The sequence below is a fragment of the Arachis hypogaea genome, chromosome 12 (assembly GCF_003086295.3).
Source record: "Arachis hypogaea cultivar Tifrunner chromosome 12, arahy.Tifrunner.gnm2.J5K5, whole genome shotgun sequence".
NCBI classification, from domain to species: domain Eukaryota; kingdom Viridiplantae; phylum Streptophyta; class Magnoliopsida; order Fabales; family Fabaceae; genus Arachis; species Arachis hypogaea.
The window spans coordinates 10,572,619-10,584,535 of NC_092047.1; the positions used below are offsets into that span (position 1 = coordinate 10,572,619).

The following is an 11,917-nucleotide window of genomic DNA, read 5'->3' on the forward strand; positions in this document are numbered from 1 at the left end:
CTCTTCCTCTAGTTGCTTTCATTATGGCTTCCTCTTCATCGTCATACTCGTATACTTCTTTCAGTTCTTTGTCACTATTTTTTGGATCTTTTAAAATCATCCTCTTTCACATCATCATTAAAGGTTTTATTAACTCCTAATAAGATTTCATTAGAGATTGTTATCCGTTTTTAATACTTGTCAAACTGTGAATGAAAAACTACCATATATATTCTTATCAGTATGTTTTATCACTACCAGAGATACAGACGTTATCAACGGAAAATATCTACGAACTAAAAATTGTGACTAACAAAAACGCATAGTCCTCTTTAGCCACGAATGTTTATTTATTGCAAAAGCATAATTGCCACAGTTTTTTTAAAATTTAGCCACAAATTTTTCCGTGGCTAAACCCCTTATTTTTGGTAGTGTATATAGATTTTAAACAAAAACTATAGCTGGAATAAATGCATATCCATTTAATTTATACTATATATAAAAGGAATACAAGAAAAATTAGTGTTTATTTTTTTAAATATTTTTTATTATATATAATTTATAAAAAATGTTATTTTTAATATTTGAACCCAAAATTTTTTATTAAATTATAAATTACTTACTATCTTAGTCACCAAAATTACTTACTATCTTAATCAATTTAACTTTATTATTTTTATACATATTTAATAAATAAAAGAATAAATATTAGTGTCAAGTTAATAATTTAATAACACTTGTCATTATAAGAGCTCTTCAAACATAAGTTACCGTGCGTAAGTACAAAATGTAATACAATAGGTAAATGTATGTTATGCATCAAGTTAATAATTTAATAAGACTTAAATAAATGCTTAACAATTTTATGGAAATTAAATAAAGTCAAGTGTACTTACTCGTTATTCATCCAATATAATAATTTTTTTTTTGGTGATAGTGGGGTCAAAGACCCAAAAAAGATAGAAAACTAAATGCCTCTAAACAGAGGGACAGAAGCTATATCGGAAGCTATAATATGAGAAATTTCACAAGGGGCTGAATCAAAAGTATGGAGACCAAGAGGTAAATGCTGCCCTTTCTTTGCTAGTTGATCCGCAACAGAGTTAGCTTCGCGAGGCACATTATTCCAGTACACATGAGGGATGCGGTTTGCTTGGAGCTTGATTTCCTCAATAAGGGAGGAACAAGAATGAGTAGTTGGATAGCTTTGGGTGATGAACTTTAACGCTGAAGCCGAGTCCGATTCCACAATTACACAAGAAAGATTTAGAGAAGTAGCAATCCGAAGACCATGGACAATCCCCCATAGTTCCGCATGCATGATGGAGCAGCTCCCGAGATTGCAAGAGAAGCCTTTAATGAACCCTCCAAGATAGTTTCTAAGGATCCCACCACAAGCAGCATTATTAGTTATTGCCATATAGGAGCCATCTACATTCAACTTAACAGCATCCTCGCTAGGAGGCTTCCAGCTTATTAATCGAGCATGATTGGCATAGGGAGCATTCAGGTGCACTTTAGATCTTGACGAACGGTTGAACTCATCAAACCTTACTCTAATTTGAGCTATAGCTGAGGCCACTGTAGTGGAGTTTCCTTCAAAAATCAGCTTATTTCGAAAAAACCAGAGAGAGGATGTCACCACCCCAAAAAGACATTGCCAATTTCTTGAAGTAGAGAGGTTGGAGCTCACCCAATCTTGAAGATTTGAGCTGAAGAAGCTTTGATTCCATGCCAAAGGCAGCAAGTTATCCCAGACCGCTGATGCAAATGCACAGTCTCTAAGGACATGAAGGGTCGTTTCGCTGTGAATGTTACATCTTGGACATGATGACGCGGTTGAGAGGTGACGTCGTTGTCTTTCCGCATTAGTTAGGATTGCATTATTGGCAACTAACCAAAGAAAATATCGAACACGTTCGGGACCACACCAACGCCAAACCAGATTGAACGTCCCATTATAGGAAGGAGGAGTGTTGCAAAGTACTTGATAGGATTGTTTGAGATCGAAGGAGCCATCCGATGACAAGTTCCATGCCACATGATCCGGCATCTTCCATGGAGATGGTGGAGAGATGGCAGCAATCTTCTTCACCATATCTTCCGGCAGCCAGCTATTGAGTTTGTTCAAATCCCAATTACCTGAAACATCAAGGAAGTCCATCAATGAACTAGAATACTCTACATAATTAGTTCTTACCTGCGGCACATGCTGATCAAGACTACCCAAATTGGGAACCCAGTTATGTTGCCAAAACTTAATCACAGAGCCATCCCCAATACGCCAGATATGATTTTGTTTCACATCTGGCCATGACTTGCATATTCCCTTCCACATGTTAGAGCTATTAGGCTTTCGCTCAACATTAGGAATGATATCCTTCCCGGCTTTATATTTGGATCGGAGCACAGTGGCCCATAAAGAATCTCTTTTCTCAACTAGCCCCCATCCAGCTTTCATCATGAATGTATGGTTCATTTTGCTTGCATGTCTAATGCCAAGACCTCCCGCTTTCTTGGGTTGACAAACTTTATCCCAATTCATGAGATGATTCTTCTTTGATTGGTCAGTATCGCCCCAAAGAAAACTTCTGCATTTACGATCAATAACATTACAAGTAGAGACAAGTAATAAAGCAGTTTGCATAGTATAAAGAGGAATAGAAGAAAGGACAGATTTCACCAGGGTAGTTCTGCCTGCAAACGAAAGAGAGGAGGCTTTCCAAGAATTTAGTCTGGAGTTGAGCTTGTTGATGATGTCATTGAAGGTATGCTTGGATACTTTGGAATGTAGAAGAGGAACACCCAAATACTTTCCAAGGTTATCTGTTCTAGCAAATTCAAGAGCTTCACTGATCTCAATTCTAACTTGGTTTCCCACGTTCTTGGAGAAGTACACCCGAGTTTTTTCATTGCTAATTTTCTGGCCAGAGCTGTCACAGAAGGCTTTGAGGCATTTCTTGATAATATCCACTTGTTGGAGATTAGCTTCTGCAAAAAGAATTAAATCATCGGCAAAGCAGAGGTGGGAGAGCTTAGGACCATCCCTGTTTAATTTGATAGGCTTCCAGAACCCATGATCAACAGCAGCATTAACCAGTTGAGAGAGGCGTTCAATACACAGTACAAAAATGTACGGTGAAAGGGGGTCGCCTTGGCGAATACCTCTGGATGGAAAGAATTCATCTAATTCTTCACCATTCCAAAGAACTCGCATCCTTGCTGTGGAAATGCATGACATAATGAGCTTGATAATATGATTTGGGAAACCAACCTCCAAAAGAGTATCTCTAACAAAGCTCCATTTGATTCTATCATAAGCTTTTTCCAAGTCAATCTTGATAGTCATCCACCCTTTTGGACCCTTCTTGCTTCTCATCGTATGAATGACTTCCTGAGCATTGATGATATTATTTGAGCTATGTCTGCCAGGAACAAAACTGCACTGTGTGGGTTTGACTAACTTTTCCATGAGGTTTCTAATACGGTTAGCAAGGACTTTAGTGACAACTTTGTAGGAGACATTGCATAAACTGATTGGTCTCATTTGCTTGAGGCTAGTGACAGGTTCCACCTTAGGAATAAGAGTAATAAGAGTTTCATTGATCTCTTGAACTTTCTCAGGCTCATGAAAAATACGATGTATAAGTGTACAAAGATCAGACCCGACTTTATCCCATTGGCTCTGATAAAAGACAGCTTGTAAACCATCCCTTCCTGGTGCTTTAAAGCTGCCCATAGCAAAAACTGCCTCTTTAATCTCCATATTAGAAATATCTCCTCCCACTCTGTTTCGGTCCTCCTCACAAAGAGTAGGAAAATCATTAGTGAGAACAAAAGGGCACTCAGGGAGGCAATCCATATACAAGTTAGAGTAAAAAGAAAAGGCCATACTCTCCAAAGTATTCTTATCAGTAATTAATATACCACCATCATCTAGAAGAGAACGAACTTTATTCTTCCTCCGCCTAACCATAGTTGATCCATGAAAGAATTTTGTATTTCTATCTCCAAACTCTATCCACTTGCATCTAGATTTCTGGTACCAAAGGAGCTCTTCATGGGCTAGAACTTCCTCGTAATCCTTCCAAAGTTGCACTTGAAGTTCTTCAAAGAAAGAATTACTGCTGTAACTTAGGCTATTGGTGATGCCCTGAAGTCTTCGCAGGATCTTGCTTTTCCTTTTCCAAATGTCCCCAAAAACATTGGAGTTCCATTCTTTAAGAGAATTTTTGAAATTAAGAAGTCCTTCTGTCCAAGAGTTTTTCACATGCCAAGATTGATGAACTAACTCATTAAAATTAGGGTGGGATAACCAAGCAGCAAGAAATCTGAAAGGCCTCTTTCCTCTGTTGGGAGAAGGATCAGCAGCAAACTTCAAACATATGGGAGAGTGGTCTGATTTGAGAAGGGGAAGGTGCTTCAGATAAGCCTCAGGAAATTTAAGCTGCCAATTGAGATTGCTCAAACCTCTATCAAGTCTCTCTACAAGATTACCTCTCTTCCATGTAAACGGCCAACCAATAATCCTAAATCAATCAGACCACAATCCGACACACAATTCTAAAACTCATTGCAAGCACCCGAAATAACTCTGGAAGAATCGCCCTGCCTTTCATGATCATGTAAAATAGCGTTAAAATCACCTAAAAGACACCAAGGTAAAATGGTATTATCAGCCAAAGAACGAATATTACTCCACAAAGATCTCCTGGTAGCTCGTTGAGGACTCCCGTAACAAGCAGAGAGAAGCCAAGAATCTGAATTGTTGCAAGAGACTTGAAGATGAACTAGTTGATGACTATAATCCAGAACAACAACATCCCAAATACCTGCATCCCATAAACACCAAATACCCCCAGAATGGCCAACGGCTTCAACAATAAAAGACCCGTCAAAGCCCATCTTATCTCTGATTTTCTTCCCTTTCATACCACTCACATGGGTTTCAAGCAAGATAATAAAATGAGCATCATATTCCTTTCGCATATCTCTAATAAGAGAATGAAAAGACTTACCTCCAGCACCCCGACAATTCCAACAAATAATATTCATCATAACAAAAATATGGGGAGGGTCATTGAGGACCGAGATTAATTTCTGGGTTGAGTCCCAAGTACCAAACCAGCGCTTTCATGGGAAGACTTCCCATCTTTCAATTGATTCTTACTTGGATTCTCCAAGGTTGGACTTGTTTGCTTATTGGAATTTAAAGCCACGCCACTCCCTGGGTCTGGCGGTCTCATCGAAGAAGAGGAATTTTGAATTAAAAAATTATTTCTTACCTCATGAGCTTCAAGAGGTGATTGCATCCGTTTGGAGATTTCAAAAGCTTCTCTTTGATCATCTTGGAGGCGCCGCATATGTTCCAACATCACCAACTCCATAGCTTCCATTTCGGAATTCTTCTTGTTGTGAATCACTAAGGAAGCTTCGTTGATATGCTCTTTAGCTTTGGGTAAGGATTGTTCCAACATTTTGGCTTTCAATTTGTTACCTTTTTCATTGGGCTTAAGCCCAATTAGCCCATGATTTGGTTTTCTAATTCCTTGAGGGTTTTTTCCAGCACCTAGTTTCAGGATCTTCTTGTATATGGGTTGGATTTTTTCAACATTGTTATGGGCCTTGGCAGCTTGAAGCCCATCTTGTGTGTTATTAATTGATTTTTCACTATCAACATGCATAGCATGTACTTCCACATCCTGCGGATTTTCCTCATATAGGATATTATAGCGTGATCCTCTTCCTTCCTCTATACTTTCAACAATATCTTCAGGTGCTAATTTTTCGCCTCTATTAATTTCATGAATATTCCCTCCTTTTTCGTTAGAACTAATTGCCTTTTTCTTTTCATTTTGTCTTCTCACCATCATCCAAGGGCCAAAATTTGGGGGATTTTGATTAGGCCGAGTATCATGCTGAATCCCAAAATCCGTGAAACTTCTATTTTGGTTATCATCAATTGCTTGATTGTCGCCTGAATCTGCTTTCTGGTCGACGTTTTCCACCTTCTGTGTCTCCACCTGTTCCACCACCGTCTCACCACATTGGTCCATACGGTGTCCATATCTGCCGCAATTGAAACAAATCTGGTAGAGCCCTTCATACTCAATGTTTAACTCACTACCCAACACCGAAATACGTGGTACAAGTTGTTTTGCCAGATCAATCTCAACACAGATGCGAGCAAATCGTCCTCTAGAGTGAATGGAAGTAGTACGATCAATTTTGAGCATTTGACCAATGGCCGACCCCACACGCCACAAGAATCGAGGATTATAAAGTTCGATTGGAAGATTAGGAATACGAATCCATGCTGCAATTTTTTTAACTTGATTCTCAGAATTCAGAAAGAACGGCCTCCATCATTGCACAATGAGGTAATGCCCGGCAATCATCCATGGCCCCTCTAACAGCGCATGCGAGTAATCCGCCTCATCTGAAAAATGAACAAGAAAATAATCACGATCCATATCAATCACATTTATATTACCTTTCTTGGCCCAATCCCTTCGGAGACGTTGTTCAATGAATCCCAATCCCACACGTTTGCCTAGGACTTTGACGATGAGCGCATTGCGCCAAGGCTTGCACCATTCATCAAACTATTCTTTCGACACTGGAATCGTAGGGCAAGGATCAAATGGTTTTTCGCCGAGATCTTCTTTTTCAGCATCAATATACCATTGATCCTCCGGGTTAGGAGCATTCTCATCAATGCCATCCATGGCCATAGTGTCACCTCCCGGACTAAGGCCAGGCGATGTTAGAAGAGACTTTTTATACGAGATTTTTGACAACCTCTCAACGTCGTGTTCTTGCCCAGCAATGTCCATGCACTCACTAGGTTGATTTAGATCAACATCATCACGAGTCTTGACTTTCTTAGTGCTACGCTTTTTCAAATCTTCCTCTTGAGTGGAAACCTTGGCAGAGCTTTCTTTAGCCATCAGTCAGACTATTATTTCCTGCTTATCCAATATAATAATTTAGCTGAATTCACTTGCGTTATTAGGGAATTACAGTTTATGAAGAACTTATATCGTAATTATGGTACGTTTTTCATTTTTCACATTCTAACTCTTAGCTTAATTGCTTTCTCACCAAAAAGTACCAAAAACAAAGAAACATTGGTTATAACTCTATGGTTCTATTCAAATATATGTAATTAAATTCTAGCATTATTTAGGCCTACTATATGAACTATATAGCTATATATAAAAACTATATTATCCCTCACGTTTTTTAACATTTTCCTTATACATAGAGCAATGGTGATGATAAGAGTATATACATTAATTATAAGTATGACGTAAAGAAAAATTAAAGAAAATATGGCTGGATGAGGTGGGAAAATTTAAATGCTGCATAAATTGTAATAAATTTAAACAGTGCCAACTACCATTATTGAACAAGAAATAGTGAATTGAATGGAAGTAATTAAATTAACACTTGAATGGACCATTATCATATTGAGACTGCATGCCCCACCACATTATATACAGAGCTCTTTTCTACCCATCAAACCAAAAATATTAATATCACAATCATGCATGAGAACTTAAAAACGCATGCATGTGATCCCCATCAAACTTTTTGAATTTTGATTGCTTTTTTCATGTTCCAAGTTTCAACTATTAGTAGTAATGATGGTTAAATAGTCTCTGTATAATTTTAAAAAGATTATAAATTTAAGAAAAAGTCTTAGATAACCAACATTTTCTCTAACCATTATTTTAATAATAAATCAATCAATTTTATAATAAAATATTGAAAAAAATTTATTTAAAATTATTAAAAATATATAAAATTTAACAAAAAAACATTTAAAATTATTGAAAAATCAAAATCGTAAAAAAAACATCTAAAATTTAAATAAATGAAATCCAAAGATATTGTTTATTTTTATTTACTTTTTAATATATATTTCCAGAAAAAAATATAAAACCTCTAAAATGTAAACATCTGAAACCTAGATAAAGAAAACATTCGAAATGATGATTTCGCTTTTAATAGTTTCTTTTTATTTATTTTTAATTCTACATTTAAAAAAACACTTGAAGTCTCTAAAATTTAAACATTCGAAATCCAGACGTCAGAAACATCTAAAATGATATCTTCTTTTTTAATAGTTTATTTTTATTTATTTTTTATTATACATTCTCAAAAAAGCATTCGAAATTTCTAAAATTTAAATATTCGAAATCCATGTATAAGAAACATCCGAAGTGATGTGTTCTTTTTTTACTATAATTAAAAGAGTTTTTATTGTGTTTAGATTTTGGACTTTTTTTAATAGGTTCAAATTTTTTCTATAATGATTTTGGATCGATGTTTCTTTTTGTTACATGTTGTATGTTTTTTTTTTGTTAATTTTTTATATTCTTTTTACAATTTTTTTTTTATGTTTCTTTTGATAGTGTATTATGTTTCTATTAAAAGAGTTTTACAATTTTTTTTTATGTTTCTTCTTCCCTTTAAGCCTGGTACCTCTTTATGGTATCAGAGTTTATTGTTGTTTTATTGAAGGAATCTTGAAGATCTTCAAGGTGATTATGGCGTCTTTTTCTTTTGCGGCATTTTAATGAACACTTGGATGTTCAAAATTGAGACAAATCACTTTACTTCTATGGATACAGAACCGAATCTAGTGACATCAAATTCGTCAATGGCCCTAAACTTCACTTCTTTCCCTATCTTAATGAAGCTCAATAGTGACAATTTTTTTCAATGGAAGGATCAGGCAGAGTCTACAATTAAAGGTCATGATCTGATTCATCATATTATTGGAGAGCACATTCCAGTACAGGTCACAGCTACCGAAGAATTGAATGGTCGGTTACGTTTATGCATTTGAAGTGTAGAAAATGTTAGACGATCATTTCTCATATCAAATTAGGGCAAAAACTATGCAGTTAAAACACAAATTAAGTAGCATTTGGATTGAAGCCTCTGTACATGACTATGTGTTAGTGTTGAAAGGAACAACTGATGCCTTGGCTTCGGTTGGAGAGCCGATACGTGAAAGTGGTAATGTGAATACGATTTTAAACTGTTTAACCGAGGAATACGCTCCAGTGCTTACCTCAGTGGTTGCACGACCTGTTAGTATCTCAGTAGGTGAATTAGAAGCTCTTTCGTTAGCTCATGAAAACATGTGGGACAGATTTTGAAAACCAGAGTCGTTTATTCAGGCAAATATGGCTCAGCATTCGAGTTACAATATGAGAGGGGGGTTTAATTAGAGGAGGTACTAGAAGAGGTTTTCATGGTGGTGGCTGATCGAGAAACAACAGATTTGGTAATAACAGGTTTGATAGTGGAAATGGCTACAACAGATTTGGTGACAACAGGTTTGATAGTGCAAGAACGGGATATGGTGATGGTTTCAGTTCCAACAATAATCCAAGATTTATGAACAATGAGAGGCATCATGGGTACAATAGTGCATCTGGTTCAAGATCGTTCAGCAACAATGGTACGAGGCAATTCCACAATGAAAGACCGATTTGTCAAGTTTGTGACAAAATTGGGCACACTGCCAAGACGTGCTGGTACAGATATGATAGATGAGACAGCTCGGGCTCCACTTCTCAACATGATTACTCAAATTCACAAGGTGTACAAAGCTCTCAAGCTCATCTAAGTCATGTTCTTGCTACTCCAGCAATGGTTCAAGATCAGACGTGGTACCCCGACTCAGGTGCAACACATCACATGACTTCTGATCGGAAAAATCTGATGGAGAAGGAGCATTATGAAGGAAATGACCAAGTCATTATGGGAGATGGCTCATGTTTGCATATCAATCTTGTTGAAAAGTCTTATTTTAAAATTGATTTGAGTACCAAAGAGTTATTGCTACACAAACTGCATTATGTTCCTGACATTAATAAAAATTTGCTTAGTGTCTACAAATTCTGTTGTGACAATTAAAGTCTTCTTTGAGTTCCATTTTGATGGTTGTTATGTGAAAAATCAGAAAATTGTGATCAATGGAGAAGTTGAGTAGGGGATGTACAAATTTGGCAATTTCAAGCCCTTAAATAATGTAGCAGCCTATGTCTCAACTATGTCTACTGCTGATAGTTTTTTTTTTGTGGCATAATAGACTAGGTCATGCTTTTCATAGTGTAGTAGCTAGTGTTATGAAATCCTATGACATTGTAGTTGACCTCAATAAATCTATTTGTACTGCTTGCTATAAAGGAAAGCCTCATCAATTATCATTTCCAATCTCTAATACAGTTTACACTACACCCCTGGCATTAGTTTAGACAGACATATGGGGACCTGCCCCAGTGGCTGATTCTTATGAAATTTTTTACTTCATAAATTTTATTGATACTTATAGCAAGTTTACTTGGCTTTACTTAGTTAGAACACGTTCAAAACTCAAATCAGTCTTTAAATGCTTTTAACAAATGGTTGAGTTGTAATTAAATGTGAAAATAAAAATGGTACAATCTGATATTTGATGAATATGTGAACTTGTCAAAATATTTACAGATGCATGGAATTCTTTATCACTTTTCATGTCCACATGAACACCAGCAAAATGGCGTTGCTGAGCGGAAGCATCAGCCTGTTATGGAAAAGGGACTGACCATGTTAGCAGAAGCTGGTATGCCAGTCAAGTATTGGGAGAAAGCTTTCAGCACTGCAGTGCATTTGTTCAACATGTTACCGATGCTCGTGCTTATTAACCAGTCACCGTGAGAAATTATTTGGCAAAAAGGCTGATTACACCAGTCTTCGGGCTTTTGACTACTTATGCTCCCCACAATTACGGCCCTATAACAAGCATAAATTGAAATTCCAGTATTCTTCTTGTGCCTTTTTGGGGTATAGCAGCTCCCATAAAAGTTATAAGTGTCTTACTGAGCAAGGAAAACAAATAATCTCCAGAAATGTTTTTAATGAGCACTTGTTTCCATTTAAAGATAACAATTTTTCTGGCTCCCTAGGCAAACAATCTAATCTGACACGAACACTTTCAGCTAATGCTCCAATCATACCTACCCTCAGAAGATCTCCTCCCACTTTTGTGTTGCCTTCCAGCCAGCTTCCTCCCACTTACCTCAATCGTCGAATTTCCAAGCTCTCCCTTTTGTACCCATATTGTCACCATCTCTTTCTCCTGCTTTCTCACAATAACCATCTTCATTTCTCACACTATCTTTTTTCTATATTTGCACCTTCTAACACACTTATTCCTATTCCCATTTCTGATTTAGAAATTGTCTTACCTAATTTGCCACAAACCCAGCCACCTACTTTAAACACACATCCCATAATGACCCAAGGCAAAGATGACGTTGTAAGACTACGGGCCTTTTTGCAGCAATTGAGCCGAGATCCGTAAGGGATGTACTGCAAAGTCCATAATGAAAATTGGCTATGGATGCAAAATACCATGCTCTCATACAAAATCAGACCTGAAAATTAATTTCCCTACCTCAAGGACGGGAGGCTGTTGGTACCAAGTGGGTTTTTAGAATTAAATACAATTCAGATGGCACCTTACAAAAGTATAAAGTGAGGTTGGTGGCTCAGGACTTCTCACAATGATTAGGGTTTAATTTTATTGAGACCTACAGCTCTGTGGTAAAGCCTACTTCAATCAGGATTGTGCTTACTATTGCATTATCAAGGGCATGGACCATCAAGCAGCTTGATGTTAATAATGCTTTCCTTCATGGTGATTTGGCTAAAGATGTGTACATGAAGAAACCTCGGGGTTATGACATTGGAGATGGCAATTTAGTATGCAAGCTCACCAAAGCCTTGTATGGCCTCAAACAAGCACCAAAGGCTTGGTATTATAAATTGTCTACAGCATTCTAGCATCTTGGATTCATTACTAAGTCTGATGTGTCAGTCTTTACTCGGTTTAGGCACGACTCAACCACAATGGTGCTTGTGTATGTCGATGACA

The 11,917-nt window shown here is 37.0% G+C and overlaps 1 protein-coding gene across 1 annotated transcript; it reads right to left on the bottom strand.

Moving 5' to 3' along the window:
- Positions 1-946: 946 nt before the first annotated feature.
- Positions 947-6,400, bottom strand: LOC112729667 (uncharacterized). Its single transcript, XM_025779831.1, has 5 exons — positions 6,394-6,400; positions 5,265-6,295; positions 4,812-4,904; positions 4,563-4,625; positions 947-4,480 (listed from the first exon to the last, which is right to left on the bottom strand). The coding sequence occupies exons 1-5, from the start codon at positions 6,398-6,400 to the stop codon at positions 947-949; spliced, it is 4,728 nt and encodes a 1,575-aa protein (XP_025635616.1).
- Between the last annotated feature and the right edge of the window lie 5,517 nt (positions 6,401-11,917).